Raw genomic sequence first — 17,246 nt, forward strand, 5'->3', positions numbered from 1 at the left:
CTAATTGTGAAAGCTCACTAGAGAAATATTCTTTCAAGTGACGTTGACAGCTAACATTAGCCCATATTACGAGGATAATGGCATCACTTGATATTTGATTCAATTTGGATTGTGGGCAATTTAGACCATGGCATGTTGTCAAATGAAAATCTTTGTGAACTGTGGACAGTATATGTATTCATAAACTCATTTCATAACAATGGGAAGTTTTAGTTTTGGTAATAAGTCAGAACCATGTTTTAACCTTTCACATCTTAGACACAGTCACCATGGCCGGAGTTGTTGGTGTTTATCTTCCCATCCACAGTCAGGGATTCATGAAATAAAAAGCACACATTCATTGCTTGGTACGCATTCCTAACATTGAGAGGTGGAAATCTCATCTGAAGCCCTCCCATGCATGCGGCATCAAAAAATGGATTGATGCATTTTAAAGTGCTGTATTAAGTATTACGATAAAGAATGTTAAAATGCAAAAACTTTTTTAGTTCAGTTTAAAACAAAATATGATGGCGGTTTGACTCTGGAACAGATTAATTAAATAAACTTCCATTCTTTTTTTAATGGGAAAATCTTTCTTTCGAATATGAATATGAAATATCAGCGGTTCGCAAGCGCGCCTCTCCATTCAGGTGATCAGAATCAATTTGACATCATCATCATGTAATATATAAAAAAAAGGGGGGGGGGGCAAATAATGTTTATTTTATCTTATCTCGTGTAGCAACTAAACTTAAACATATATTCTTTAAAATTATTGCTAGTGCAGAGATGGCAAGTTAATGACAGGTTGAAGGGTCCTTTCAGCTTCACCATTCACCTGACAAGCATATAAAATATATATTCATATGACGCGGGCATATTTCCCAATCATCCTTTCCCGTTAAAGTAGTAATCATCAAAACTGAGAGTTCGAGGGAGGGAAGGCATTACTGGATACAAAAATGAAAGAATTCATTTGACTGGACAATTTAGCTTTTAAGTGTCACCAGAGCAACATCAATAGCAAGTCAGATGCTCCGCAGACTTCAGAGTCATGAATAAAGGCTGAGGCAAGATTAGAACTATCACACTAAGAAATATAACATGTTGCTTGTGGAAATATGATGTTTTAAAAGTGCCACTTTTGCATTATACAATATAATACAGTACAACTGCTGACGAAGAACAGGAAAAAAAACTATACAAGATGGTACATATGAGGGAATGTCATGTTTAAAAAAAAAACACGCAAAGAAAGACAAAGACAACAAATGATGGACAGGTGGACCTGGCCTAAGAAATGTCTGTAAATAGCCTAGCGTTTTCACAATGTTTGTTCACACCTCCCACACTTCCTAGAGGGACAGTGCCAACACCAACGTGAGACAAATCGCATTAAGCCCACAAAAATGACAAACTTATTAATTGGAATAACAAGAATTGCATGACTCTTGTTCAAAGTCCTTTTCAACACAATTGACAACTCAAAAGTTGATCCTTTTAATCCCTGATATAGCCCGTGCCTTTCCAAATGGGGCTGCCAAAGTTGCTTGTACAAAGTAGACGACCAGAATGAATCTTTTTTTTTTTTTAATGCAATCTAAGGATATGCAAAACGCTTGTATCTCAAATTGTCTTTCCCCGTTGAAATGAATGGACATGCCATTAATCTTTTCCAGCATCCCGAAAAATATCAACAAATACGAACATGGTTTTTTTTGTCTCTCAATAGCAAAAAAAAAAAATATGTTGGATTTTAATTATTGCAACTTTGATGCTAGTTTCTCGAGCCTGTCTATGGCATTTTGCACTGTTAGCATCATGCTGCCAGATTTTCATTAGACAAAGTTCATGTGGTTTGGTTAAATCGACAATATTCCTGTTATGTTTAGTTTGAATGTAAACTTTTACTGATAGTAGTATTAAACAGTAGGAGTGTGACAATATCCCGATATGGTGATACATCAAGATATTTTGTCTTCCGATCGATTATCGATACGCCTACGCCTCGTATCGATATTTTAAAAGAATATAAAGATTCCTATAAACGCTCCTTCATTGTTCATTGAGCCATTACTTGGTGGTCCACTAGGGGCGTGCCTCAGAGAAGCGGCAGGTAAGCGGGCTGAAGTCGCCAGGCGAAGAAGACAATTGGAGCGAGTTAAAAAAAAAAAAAGTAAAATTATTTGCCGGCATCCCACAAGTTAAAGATATGGCTGTATTTCGGACTTTACAGTAGTGAGGCTAAAACTAAGCCGGCGAAGGACTTTGCTATGCAAAGAACTGTCCCACAAAAGTAAGGTATACTGGAAACACGACGAATATGCACAGCCACTTGCAGCAACACCACACAGCGCTCGTCGCAAACCAAAAAGTCGCCCTTGTCAGCTTGCCTCCCGGCCAGACCAGCGTGGGTTCTCTACTGCAAGCAAAACTCTCTTTTAATTCTGCCAGGGCAACGTCTATCACTCACAGCACCTCTGTGTATATTTTCAAGGATCTCCGCCCGTATAGCACAGTTGAGAATTATGGTTTTCGCTACATGTTACGCACTCTCGAGCTTTGCTACGAAATACCCAGTCGAAAACATTTCACTGAGAAAACAATTCCAGCTTCATACGAGGAGACCGGGGCTCTAGTAATGAATACACTCGAGACCTCAGAACGAGTGGGTCTTACCTGCGATGGATGGACATCAAATGCCGCACTCTCTTTTTGTCACCATCACCGCGCATTTCATCAGCATCAGAATGCGCTTTATTGTCATTGTACTCAGTGTACAACGAGATTGGAGAGTTCCCCTCTTCAGTGATATATAACAAATAATTGTATTAAATATATTGATTAAATTAATGATTAAGTAAAAATAAATATGAAATTAAATAAATAAATCCGCGATTGGAAACTCAAATCATACGTGCTCCACACCCGTGAAATGCACGCTTGTGCGAACATCGCAGAAGTACTTCAGAGAGCAGTAGACGAGTGTAGCATAGAGACAAGTAATCAAATGTGTCAATAGAATATTAACAGCATTTTTTGCCCACTCCATTCATCAAACGCCATTGTAAGACTGATGTGATCATTCTCTGTTGAGCATTCAACAGAATGCAGCAACTTTTGCTCCAACCATCAAGAAAGGACCGGAGCATACCACTGCAAAAGGCATCCCAAAGAAAGGGTACTGAAAAACAGGACAATTCAGTTTGGATATTTTGGTACGCTTTACAATGGAAATGCCAAAATAGGTGTGCTAAATTGAACCCAAACACATGGTCAAATCCTGTTGCAGATTTACAACTAACTCCAACGTATCCTGGTGGGTCGCAATTATAGCGCTATCCAAATTCCATTTCTCAGCCATAGCGACAGATAAAACAGACAGGATCTGCCAAAACTTTGAAGAAGTTCCTAAGAACACCACAATGTGACTTTGAAGCAGTCTGGAAAAAGCGGTGTCAAACATTAATTTTATTAATGTGAGTCAAGTGTCTTCAAGAAGGCCAAAGCTCGCCAACAACTCGCAGCGCGAGCCCGAACAAGCAAATCGGTGTGCCAGGTTCTCACATAAGTGGCACTCGAGACCTTCAGTCGAGGCTCGCATCTTGAAACAGTATGCATTTGAAATATATTGGCTTGGCACATGGTTGGAGTGGGCAAGGCTGTCATGGGCAACTGCGATGTGAGTGCATGCAAAGACATTGACGCTGCCCCACAACGACTAACGGCTGCTATTGAAAACTGAGGCCTGTTTTTTTCCCAGTATGAGGCAAAGCTAGAACATCGCCAAGGCAGCCGGCCTATGCCCCCAAGGTATGTAGACACTGGCGCTCCCATACATAAGAAAGGAGTGGGAAGAATTTAAGGGTACAAGCAGGAGGAGGAGGAGGAGCAATCTCCAGAGACATGGCGACATTTCATCACATTCTAATTTCTTCACCATTTTGTCTGCCCTTGAGATCTTCATTACTTGACAAAATGATGACGGATGATTTTATTGTAGGTTTTTTAAATGAGGCAACATGACTAACGAGGTCATGATTTTTTTGGGGGGGGGCACCATTTTAAATTAAAAATTGACATTTTGACTGTTCATAAAAGTACAAGGTGTCGTTGTCGTTTATACAGTCGTGAGTGGTCAAAGCCTTCAAGGCCTTCTCTGCTGGCCTAACATAATCAATTATTATTCACATTATGTTGTATTTTTAGGTGAATTTTTATCCAATCCAAATTCAGCTAGATCGTGTTGCCAGGCAGATTTCATAATGCCAGCAACACGTCCTTCAGATTCTTCCTAGTGGGCTTCTGTGTTGTGTGTGTCGACGGGCTCTCACAGTTGATAGACAGTTGCAATAGCCAATCACATTAAGAGTGTGTTACAGTGAGCCTTCTCGCAAGCCTCACGTTGGAGGTGCGAACGTGTCCTGTGATTGGATAATTACTTGTGAGAGGAAAGGGCCAAGCCAGATATTCTTACCTGGCGACCGTTTGAAAATCTAAGTCATATTCTTGCTTTTTTTTTTTTTTTTTTTTAAACCACAATGGCAGAAGGAGGAAAAAGTGTGTTTTTGATTGCACATACTTGTACTTGCAAGGCCATTCTCAAGACAGACCATTAAAGGAAATCTCTCGTGAGTCAAAGTAGTCCAACGCTCAGTAGAGAGTAAGTCAGAAAGGTATATTATTTGTCCAGCTGTAGTGTCATGAATGATGGCAATATGAGGGGGGTTTATTCAAGTCGGACTGAGTAGGACTTCACTGAAGGCCTATGTGTGAAATGCACGGCCTGCCACTGCATTTATATGATGGTTTTGTTTTATTTATTTATTTGTTTTGTTGAAGATGGATGAAATTAGAATAAACCTACCGGAAACATAACCTGCAACAGACAACTCCAATCTCATCTTTGCTCAAGATTGCATCCTCCAGGTACTCCCCCCACACCCTGAAAACATGCTTCTATGTTTAAGTGTCATTACCATACCGTAGGTGTGAATATGAAGGTGAATGGCTGTTTGCCTAAATGTGCCCTGCGGGTCAGGGTGCTCCCCTCCTCTCGTACCAAGTCAGCTCCAGCTCACTTATGACCCAAATGAGGAAAAGCAGCGGAGAAACTGATATTATTTTTACCTTCAGGGCCACCGTAGTTATAATTCATGAAGTGAGGGAAAACAAGTTGTCAAGTCGGATGGGTATGCAACAAACACATTTCAATACCCATCAAAGCGTAAAAAGGAGTTGATGGCAATGACGGCAATTTTGCTGATTCACAGAGAGGAAGGCTCTTGCCATCCAATACTGCATTTTTGATGACTCCACCCTTTAATGACCACGAGTTCCCTCAAGCAATTCCTTTATCTTGCCCCCACACGGTTTAAAATGACCACCTGATTTGATCAATATGAAGTGCAGAGTCTTTCAGAAGAAGGACCTCTCCCCAATGTAAGACTCACGTGAACTATATAGAAAAAGTCTACTTAGGCTTAAGATGTATCTGGCTGTACTTATTTGCACTATTATTTTATATGTGTCATTAGGGGGTAAGAAAGCCTTTATTCCCTGTGCCGGCATATGCCGATCAGCCTTTGACTGGAATGAATGGATTTGATTTGTGAGTTGGCTCCATGCTTGTGCAATCAGAGCGCCTTGTTTCAGCTGCACCAGATTTCTCACCCCTGCATAGTTCAGCCGAGAGCAAGGCTGCATCTCTAAAATAAACGTCAATGAAGAGAGAAGGGGGGGGGGGACGACATGTTCACATTCGAAAAAATGGAGTCTTAAGCACTCTCTTATCATCGCTACCGGCTACGGCAAAACGACACCCCGTTTTTAGGGGATTAATGATTACTTGACAAAGTGGGTGGAGAAAAAAAACACTGGATATAAAAACCTCTGCAGTGAAAATTTAAGAGAGACGTTAAATCAATGAGATTTAAATGGAGCTGGCTTTGCGGGCTGATGGCGTTCCTACGTGGGTGTCAAGCGTTGTGCGGTGGATGTACTAAACAACATCCAAACATCCTCAAATCCCAGAGGCGCCTTTTCAGAGGCCACGGAATCTGCAAAGGGAAATTGGCTGGAGAAAACATGAGAGGAGGTTAGAGGGGCCTGAATGGAAGGGGAGAGATACACAGGGTACATAATAGGGAGAGAGAATCAATGGGTGCCCCCTCCCATGTAAAGAGAAGCCATGACATCATCGCATGGCAAAGAGCGAGGACTTGGGTGACAAGGAGCGCGACGAGAGGGAGTCCACAGTGACCAATTCTGCTCTCGGGGCCCATCCGTTGGAGAGGATAAGAGCCCAACAATGAGCTCCCGATGAATGGAATCCCAAATCCCACAGGAGGAAAAACAAATCACCAGTGGGAAACCGATGGAGAAAGAGACAGAGAGGGGAAAGACCCTTGAGGGAGGAAAAAAAAAAATGGCCGCACAAAGCAACAAAGCATTTTGGGACATGTAGAGCAAGACAAGTAGAAGTTAAAACAAAGCAGCCTTTGTCCCTGCCGGCTGGTGGGCGGCGTGGTGCGAAGGATTTTCAAAGCGGCAGCATTGACATCACAGTTCGCCGATATATTGATCGGGCCGTGTAATCCCACGAATAAGAAAGTAAAGCCCGGATCTCCTCGGGAAGCCTTGTTTAGCGGGACTACATGGCAAGTGCCGAAGCTTGGCTTTACGTAAGCTTCGAGTTGCGCCACCCTGATGAGAGAGACGTGAGGCAGGCGCGGATGCTCGGGGAGGCTGTGATGACATCAGCCCTCTCGCACAAGTCAAAACGAGCTGGTTAATTGCAGTCCTCATGACAAAGTGCTAAGAAGAAGTTTTGTTGTCTAATATCAAACAAAAAGCATCCATTATTGATTGCAGGAGGCAAAAAAAGAAAGCAAAATAATTACAAGTAGAAAAGAGTCTTTCATGTCAGATGCTTTGATACCAAAAAAAGAAAAACAGCAGGATTCTTCAAACTTAAAATGGTGGGCTTATACTTCAGATATCAGCTGGGGACAACTTGACACACAACTTTGAAACAAGACATACCAAAAAAAAAAAAAGGAGGATTAAAGGGAGCGTTCACTCATGACTAAACCAGAAACACAGGAAAGAAAAACCTGTTTTATGATTTATTTTGAGTCTTGAATAAAAAAAGGAAGTTGAAGGGAAAGAATAACACGAATGTGAACGAGTCAAAGAGATCAATTCTGATCTGCAAGAAAGAGAATCCATGAATGAGCACATTTAACTGCTGTAACTGTACGCTTGCGCTCATTTCAAGAATTATTTTTAAAAAGTACACATTTGTTCAGCACGCGCTCTTTTCATGGACAAGAAGGCTGACAAATACTGTAGGAGAAATACGCATGAAATAAAATGATTACATTTGCCTTCAGGTCCGTAATGGTTTGGTTTACATGGTGTATGTTGTTGTGTAATGTTGCTTGCATACAGAATCTCTTTCACTCTCTTTAAACACCGCTGTAGAGGTCGGCTTTAGTGCCAAATTCACTGCGCATGCCAGGTGTGTTCGTGGTCATGCCATCGACGATAACGCCTTGGTGGTATCCGACAATAAATGGTAATGAACGCCACCTACTCCAGACGCAAATAAAATGCTCTGATACTACTAAAACACCGATGTTAAAGTACTAAACATGGATGACAACACTTTGCTATTTGACTGCAAATGATGCTCTAGAACAGTGGTTCTCAACCTTGGGGTACTTGGAGGAACTCCAGGGGGTATGCGAGATTTTAAATAAAACAAACAAACCTGCAAAAATCCTTCAAAAATAATTATTGAATTAATCAAATGTTTCAGGATAATAGAAGTTCAGAAAACAACATTTCTATTCAGTAGATTATTCAATTTCATTATTTAAAAAAAACCCAGATTCTCCCCCATACAAGAATGGTTGGACCCAACTTGTCACATCTCTCGTTACCTGTCAACCACTTGAAGACGCAACTAATGGGAGTCGTGGTTGAAACGTAAGGAGATGTTCATTTGAGGTCAGAAGATGCACCTGCTGGTTAACTGGCACATAGCATCCATCGGGTGATAGGTTACAATCGGAGAAAATAAATGATTTGCTCTGTCGCCAAACCAAAGACATTATTTGAAGTCTAAGGTAGCGTGTGACGGCTACATTAGCACAGTAGTTTCGATTAGTCATTTGGTGAAGCGTTGACTCGCGCTACCGTGATAAAGGGAGAGAGCCATTAAGGGAAGCCGCAGGGGCACTTGAGGCATTAAATTAATATGTGTGTGTTGAGCATGAATTGAACTAAGTCATCTCCCGTTGCTTTCAAAAGCCAGGTGCGCATGCATCTTTTTAAATGGACGATTTGAAAAATGAAGTAATGAGACACCTGTCTAACTTTCACATGCTGAAAGTTTCATTGTGTGTCATGAACTCCTTTTTTTTTTTTTTTGCAGTGAAAGGTAAACATTTCAACATGTCAAGTACTCCTTAGAGAGGCCAACTCAACATACTTAAAATATTGCTCACATCGCAAAGAGGACTTGGGGGGGATCTGACAGTTATTCGTCTTACAATTTAATTGGCTTTTCGGAGGTGTCAGCCTGCTAAAAAACTCACCAGCTTTTGCAAACATGTGCGTCCTTCTAGTGATCAAGAACACAAACGCCACCCTCTCCAAAACTCACCCAGTCGCAACAAAAGGGTTAAGATATTGTAAAAATTTTGCAAAATGCTTTTCAGCACATATTTATTAAACAACTTAAGTGATTTACAACATATTAAAGCTTTTTTAGATCTTAGAAAATAGACAACTTAGTTTTAAAAGTCGAACAAAAAGTGCACAGAGCTCCCAGGCTCCGTTGCATGTCTTTAAAGTTTACTATGGTTAAACGTTTTCTAATTGTTGTGAGTTGTAGAAGACAGACATTTATTAAAATTCGGCAAAGTCTCTTTCCATTCCTTCCTATGCTCGTGGGACCTCTACTCTACCGTAGTGCGTGTGACTCAAGGTGAAAAAGCAAACAGGCAGCTTATTGCTGATTGGGTGCTACAAGGAACCAATCAGATAGTGCTGTGAGCGGGCCAATCTGCTTCTTCAGGAAGGGGTCACGAGCACAGCAGAAAGAGAGAGAGACATGTGTGAAGCAGAGAGCCAAAATAAACCAGCAATTAATTTATCGGCCTTGCAAGTAAAAAAAAAAAACAAAAAAAAGGCAGATGCCGATAATCGACAAAATGCCAAATATCGGCCCGGTTGATAATCAATCTATCACTAACCCTGACACCTGTTGCACCAATCAACCAGAAATCGGGTGGAAGGCCATCATAACAGAACTCGCTAAAAAGTCTCAGGGAGCCATGAGTGAAAATCAGGCATGGTTTGAAGTGGCCAGATTCCGAGGCTAGTACTCCGACGAGGGAATTCTGAAGCAGATGGGCGGGGCTAAATTGCAATGCATTTTGGGCCACGGATTTCAATGTTGCGGGAGTATAGCATCAAAATAAAAATAAATTACCATTAAAAATCGGCATTTTTTTTTCTTAAAGTTGTGCTCCAAAAAATATTTAGTGGATCACAGTACAGCACAAAGCAAACACCTACACATAGAAAAACAATCATTTTGTTTACATGTTTTGTTTTTACCCTGTCTTAATCCTTTGCTTTGCATTGCTTTTGTGTGTTTTTTTTTTTCAGCTAGAGAACGTAAGTCTCATTCAAGCGCAATACAGTGACATAAAGCGGAAAGTATACATACACACACACTACCAACCAGACAGTGGGCACTTTGTGGTTCTTCGCAGCACATCTATTGCAGATTTGGGTTGCAAGGCACGTATAGAGACAGATTCTTGATGGATTTGTTTTGACAAATGGAAAAAGTCCCCCACAGCCATTGTTAGCAAGGGTTTGTATTAGAATTCACTGCTGCCTTTGACTTACAACGTCACGTCCACAGGGAAATGCAAAAGAAGCCCACACAAAACCTCCACCATATTTCACTTTGCTTTCCATCGTTTGTCATTTTTTAACTGCATGGTGATCTTTCCCCTGCATGTCTACGTGGTTTTCTTATTCTTCTCCATTGCCAGGCAACTTGACTGGCTTTTTCTTTTGCGTCAAAATAACAAGTCAAGCTTCAATGCTACAGGTGCCAAGTATTGGGCGCAAGTATTTATTTATTGTTTTTATTACACATTTAGTGCTTTTATATATGAAAGATCCTATCCCGTTGAATACTGACAGTGATTATCTTTGATTAACACTATTACACTAGCACTTATACATGTATGCAAGTTGGGAAAATTAAAATGTTACTGCGAGAAATGTTTTTACGATGACATCACTCAATTCCTTAGGCTAAAAATGGTTACCCATATGCTGAAAGGGAGTCCTTTAAATCATCTCCCCAAATAGTCTGTGCGACATCTGCAGCTGTACTGGATGTTTCGTACTGTTTGGTGAAGGAGAAGTGAAGCACCTGGCATTTCTCCTCCTCCCTTCCGCCTCCTCGTACTCCTCAGGGAGTGCGCTAATGAAGCAAGAGACTGGTCAGATGGCAGAGCCTCCAAACTTTCTCCGCACCAAGCAATCGATACCACGCAGGCCGACATTATTTTACTCCCTCTTGTCCTATTTGTCTTCCCTGCGCTGTTCCTCCATGTTCTCCAACCTCTGCCAGGGTTAAAGCTCCTATTAAAGTACTATTTTATATCCACTTCCTCTCGTTTTGCAGTCTTCACTTTATTGCAGATAGCAGAGAGTTCAATTAGTGTATACTACACAAAACATAGCGGACATAGTAAACTGCTCCTCAAGAAAGAATTAAAAAACACAATTTAATAGTACCTAGTACCAGCGTGCTTTAGCAACTGTGAGACAACAGCGCCCTCTGCAGAAGCAAGAAGGAAAATCTCAACTGGTGATTTTTTTTTTCTTTTGTTGATCCCTCTTCACTTTAAACGAGCAGTTTTTGAGCCCCCAGCTATCTCCTCCCACAAGGGGAGTTGTGTAAGTGGATTTAAATAAATTAATGCTTTCCTTACTAGCCTCAAGTAAACACTGTTAAACACAAAAAAAGGGAGCCTCACTAAATGTAAAATCCTGCTTCTCTCGCATCCACAAAGAGAATGAAAAACCTATATTTTTTTTTCCCCGTATCATGCGCCGATAGGCCCGAATTTGAAGATAGCCTACTAAATTCTGTGGTTAATCTGAGAAGGCATTCTCTATGGGAAGATAAGGGAGGAAGAGACACTTGACTAGTAAGCTGAAACAAGATAGTCCGGCGAACTAAATTGCTTTAGAAAACGGCACAAAATGCCTTAAAGGGACTGATAAAAAAAAAAAATTATTTTGTGTGTCTGTGTGTGTGTTTGCGTGTGTCACTAAAAACAGTTAAAGGGTGAAATGATTTCAGCTACAAGCCATTACCAAACTTTGGCCGCATTATGGAATACTATACATGAAGTTGAAGACAATTTAAAAAAAAAAAAAAAAAAAGAAAAGTGTAGAAATATCCATCCATCCATTATCTGAGTCGCTTTTCCTCATAAGACTCACTGGTGTGCTGGAGCCTATCCCAGCTGTCTTGGGGCAGTGGGCGGGGTACACCTTGAACTGGTTGCCAGCCAATCGCAGGGCACACAAAGACAAACAACCACTCACGCTCACACTCACAACTAGGGCCAATTTAGAGTGTCCAATCAACCTACCATGCAACATGCGGGATGGAATGTGGGAGAAAACCGGAGTATGCGGAGGAAACCCATGCAGGCACGGGGAGAAAATGCAAACTCCACACAGCCGGAATCGAACTCACGACCTCTGCACTGTGAGGCCATCTTGCTAACTAGTTGTCCACCATGCCGCCCGTGTAACAATATACAATAATAAAAATGCATTAAGACAGAAAAACGAAGGATGGTACATGGGTACTCTCTGCAATTGTGTAAATCAAGACTCATGGCAATGTACTAAAATACAAGAAATGAAGTCTTGCTACAAGTACAAAAAAAAATGATGTTGACTTAAAAAAGAATGTATGAGCAGCACGGTATGGTCATGCTGAATCCTTAGCTTGTCTGCCTCACAATCCAGAAGGATAGAAGGCTGAGCTCTCAGCCTATTGCTGCATAGTTGCACATTAGAAATTACAAACTATAGGACAAATAAAACACATTAACAGTTCTAAATAAATACAAGCCTCTATTTCAGCACTATTTGACACAGGTGACCGTGGAGGTTTCAGATAACAAGCGCCCCGACCTCTGAACTTTACACACGGTTACTCTGGAACCAGATGTCTATCTACCTCTGGTGCAAAACAAACACCAGCGGGATTAACATCTATTAGCCAAGTAGGGGTGGCGGTTGGGAGAAGTGGAGGGATAATGGAAAGTGATGGATGACGTTGTCTAATTGCGTGGAACTTGAGTGTGCTTTCCCACCTGAGAATCTTCATTGTGGAGGCCCAGTTGGAGCACAGCACTGGGAGACTTGAGTCTGGCCTGACTGGACTGGGCCATCTGCAGGTTCAACTGCCAGCTGACAAAATCCAACTGGAAAAACAAAAACACAGGGTGCACTTGTTTTCAGATGGAGAAAAAAAAAACAAATGGAAAGAAATACACACATTTTTCAAAAACGTCAGCCAGAAGAACATTGTGTAGCTCTCCCGCTTGATGAATGTTCAGAACTCCTGCCTTGATGGCAAAACTTGTGAAAAGGGATCATGCTTTTCTTTAGACCATAAACTAATTGAGTTGAATTAATTTAATGACTTAGCTGAATCATTTTAATCTGCCCATACCATTAGAATCATTTAAAGGGACAATATTTTTTAATCCTTCAGATTTCTTTAACCAACCAACACTCACGAATATAAAAGCGTAAAATGTCGCTTCTGCACTGACATAAATTGTAATTCAAATTGGGCCTTGTGGGTTTAAGATCAATGTTCCCAATCTCCCTCTCCGCCTCACTCCTCACACAACGCCGCGCTAGATCCACAGGATTGAGTCAAGGCATCGCAGTTAAGCAGTTTATGATGCAGTGAGAGGTCCTCGTGATAAACTATGTGTGACTTATTGGTTCTGGATGCTTGTGCAGCATCACAGGACTGGCACGAGGTGCGAAAGAGGTGCGGTCCACACATTATTCACACCGGGAACAAAATCCACATTTGCGTTGAGTGATGTAGACAAGCTGTATCAAGATCCTTAGGTCAGTTTCAAAATAAATGTAATTAATTGAAATGAGAGAAGGATCTGTATTCCAACAAGGCGACCCGCATCCACTAACATAAGAAAGGCAATTGCACCGAGAGTAAGGTAATAATATATTAGTGACTTTATAAAGTTCTGGAGATTCTGAGACTCCCTCCGGAATAGGAGATGATCACACCTTTGCATCCAGACTGCAAATTACTCACTCATTGCAAACTAAACTATTTAACTATTTGCTAATTTAACGGCTTGCATATAAATTCTGAAATAGGCAGCTAAAAAAAAAATTACTCTGTCATTTCACTTGATGGCTAGAAGGTGCTCCAAAGACCCAACTATTAGTACACAAGTAATTAGTACAAATAAAAAAAAAAATCACTTTTCCACAATATGTTTCGCTTAAGGCTTAATAAACTGTTACAAGTCATTAGAAATGAGGCAGTGACAATAACAACTGGATGATTAATCCTTAATCAATGATTGAGAAAAAAGAGTGTATTTTAATTTGCTGCACTACAGGTACGTTGGATGTTTTTGCAAGTGCTGAACTTCTGCCTGTGTCGATGCACTCTCTGACCATTGTACGACTTCTCTTTCTTATGTTTAGTATGTACACCACATCAAAATCCCCCCATAACTCTTAAAAAAACAACAACACTCTAACTTCTAAAGTAATCCTTGAGGGAGGTTGGGCATGAATGAAAACCATTAATAACTACTGCAGAAGAGTGGCCATTTATATCAACAAAATCATCTGTCACCTCCGGTGTGACTTGGCTGGTCGTCATGGCAGGAACAGGACACCTAGCGTCTCGACTGGCTGATGAATCAAATTCATCAGGGAGGAAGGAACGGACGTGTGAAAACACAAGCAGCTAAGACGGCTGAATGACAACAGCCCCGTCACAACTTCTGCCACTTTATTTTCACTTAAATCTTGATTCATTAGCGTTGTAGAAAGTGTCAAGGTTGCACATGAGTGGCTTTTAAAAAGAATGTATGCGACATTTTTAACAGGCTGAGAATACTCGCAGTTATTATAAACAACACGGTTTTGATGAGGTGCACCTTGCTGGGCAATGGGCTAAGTGCAATGTGGATGAAAGCAATACAGTAGATGACTATGGATGAAGTGTAACGCTGTCCATATTTTGTCTGTCAATATCCATATCCATCTACCCATTTTCTATCGCAGTTTTCCTCATTAGGGTGGAGGATGAGCTGGAGCCTATCAAAAGCCAACTTGAACTTTGTTTTTTCAAAAAAAAAAAAAAAATGTGGCTTCACGCCTCAAACTGCGCTTTGCAGCCAAGGATGAGAATAAGAATAAGTTAGATGTCGAGAAGAATGTATTATGATGATAATAATAATAATAATAATTGTTATATAATAATAATCATCATCATAAATAGAGGTGCAGCAATTAATCAAGAACTAATCAATTATCAAATGAATCGAAATGTTTTCGTAATCAATTAATCGTTTCAATATCATTTTTAATTAAAAATTGTCCAAACCCAATTTCAGCTTTTCAACAGTAAATATTTTGATTTCTGAAGTTCTCCATGAAAGTAGACTCATTGTATTTGTGTTGAATCACAATACAACGTTTACTTTTACTTCAGAAAACAATGATCAACAAATTTTGCCAACTGTCTGACATATCACAGGTAAAACCAGGAATTGAAGTAATTTATGTTTGAGCAATTTCTACACTAGGGTCAATTTCAAATAATTATGATCCATCGATTATTCGACATAATAATCAAGAGATTCATCGATAATTAGAATAATGGTTAGTTCCAGCCCTAATATAAAATCCAAGACATATTGAAAAGAAATAAGGTGACTAAAAACCTAAATATAATTTATGTAATGTAACATTAATATACAAATGTGTCAACCAAAGTGACAACTTTTGTTTGGATAGCACTAAATATTCTCAACATGTTAGTGGGCAGAAAAGACGATTCCTCAAATAGTGGCCTATGTTCTAATATTTGTGCACCAATTAATATTGTTACTATAATAATGCAAAAGTATGCATTTATGTTGTGTAATTGTGATGATGTACTATGACAAATAAACAATCTCTGGGTGAGAATTAATCAACACTGTGTCTACTTTATTATTCATAATTTATTAGGATTATAGGGGATAATCAAGAAGAAATGCAAAGAACGCCAAATCAATCACTGGTGCTATTCCCAGTTGAATCAAAAAATGCTCCAGGTATTTAGGTTGTCTGTGGTTTTCGGAAAGAAATGTGGGTAAAATGTCTCTGATACATTTACCAACACTTTTCTCGGGTCAAAAACTGAAGTTGCAATGGATCTTACCTTCTTGGGGGCAAAGATATTGCGCTTTAGTCGGTCCACCAGCTCGGGGCCAGAGGTGGACCACACTTGAGAGAACGCTTCGGCCTTGTCGGCATTCATGCTGATCCCCTGAAGCTGCTGCTGCAAAGAGGACGGCTTCACGTTATGGTACACCGCCTAAATGAAGGATTCAAAGATGGGTGAGACCGACTCAAGTCACACCTACTGTGCAACAGTGAACCCAGCTGGACAAATGAGAAAGTAACACTCATCGGCAAAATTATTTAAAACTCTATGAACATGGGCAACTTTTCACTTGTGACCAATTATTACAAGCATTGACATTCATATTCAAACCAAAGATCAATTTAGAGTCTTTAATTGGCTGGCCATGACATAACATCAAACTTTCACCATATGGAAAACGCTTTGTTACAGCTCCAGCTGTTGTGAAATGCGCTATACAAATAAAGTTGTATTGTATTAATCACATTTAAAAATGCAGTGATGCCTTGAAATATAAGTGTCGCAACTTACTATTAAGTCAAATATTCTTTATTCTCTGCGAGGAACAAATAATATGATATATTGATGAGCTGGGAAGAGTTGAGACGTCTCAATTAATAGCACTGTATATCCATCCGTTTGTCTGTCTCTTACACTTCGCCAAGGTGGGCTCAGCAGAAACAGCAGTACTATGGCCATTCAATTCATTCAATGAAAAAAGCTTTTAAATCTTTTCATTTTTGTTTAATTACTGCATGACTTTTGGCAAGTGTAATATTAAGGAGTCAATTTTGTCTTCATTAAAATACAAATACATATTCCAACTAGGGCTGGGCGATAAACCGAAAATTTACCGTCACCGAAATGTATTAGAATGACCGACATCATTTTGCCCATAAATTCGGTGTCTAAAAAAAAAAAGAAAAAGAAGTCTTTTCTGTCTGCGGCGATGTTCATGCCTCTTTAAGACGGCTAGAGCGCATGTAGTCACGTGACTCATGCGCTGTAGAAGAATGTAAACAGAAGATGAGTTCGTAGCTGGCGATTCAAATCCTGAAGCGGCTGACACGGCTGCAGAGAAAGTAACGTTAGTTGAAATTGTTCCTGTCGCGCTTGTCCCGAAAAGAAATTCGACATCTGTCGTTTGGAAATGTTTTGGGTTCCACAAAGACGATGTTTGAGCAAAAGAACATGAACTACAAAGTGCGTCGTAAGCACCAAAACAGCGCGTCCAACCTTTTCTTTTTCACCACCCGCAACACAACCATGCTGTTGACGTGGAGCTTGTGATAAAAGTTCAACGTGAGAAGCAAGGTTGGACAAGTGACAACAGCCCATTAACGGAGGCGACACCATACGAGACAACGTCTCAGTGGTGGACGCGATAGCCTAGCACAGAGCTAAACATATAGCTCCTCTCGTTACAGTGGAGCGCACAGGATTGAAACGCCTCATGAACGTAGCCGACAAGAGGTACGAAAATATTTGCCGCAAACAGCACTTCCCGATATGGACAACATCGGGACGGGAGCGGAGACATGTCAAGCATTTTGCATCCACATCCGACTTGTGGTCGAGTCGCAACATGGATCCCTGTTTGAGCCTGAATGTGCATTAGATAGACGACAAGTGGCGACCGCGCACCAAAGTACTCGAGACGGTACATTTTCCCGATGATGCACATTTGTTTATTTGCATTGACTTTTTTCCCATTTCATTTAGCATTTTA

The 17,246-nt window shown here is 40.4% G+C and overlaps 1 protein-coding gene across 2 annotated transcripts in view; it reads right to left on the minus strand.

Annotated features, from left to right (window-relative positions):
- commd10 (COMM domain containing 10) overlaps nt 1-17,246 on the minus strand; it is a 46,080-nt gene that overhangs the window by 26,577 nt on the left and 2,257 nt on the right. The window contains exons 4-5 of one of the 2 annotated variants that reach the window (XM_088306302.1): nt 15,533-15,652; nt 12,417-12,527 (exon numbers count right to left, since the gene is read on the minus strand). In XM_088306302.1, coding sequence (XP_088162428.1) covers nt 12,417-12,527; nt 15,533-15,652 — 231 coding nt within the window. Of the gene's footprint in view, nt 1-12,416; nt 12,528-15,532; nt 15,689-17,246 lie in introns of both variants that reach the window. The other variant, XM_088306292.1, reaches the window with a different exon arrangement.

This window comes from Idiotropiscis lumnitzeri, chromosome 1 (assembly GCF_059441095.1).
Source record: "Idiotropiscis lumnitzeri isolate Australia: NSW breed Sydney's pygmy pipehorse chromosome 1, RoL_Ilum_1.0, whole genome shotgun sequence".
Taxonomy (NCBI): domain Eukaryota; kingdom Metazoa; phylum Chordata; class Actinopteri; order Syngnathiformes; family Syngnathidae; genus Idiotropiscis; species Idiotropiscis lumnitzeri.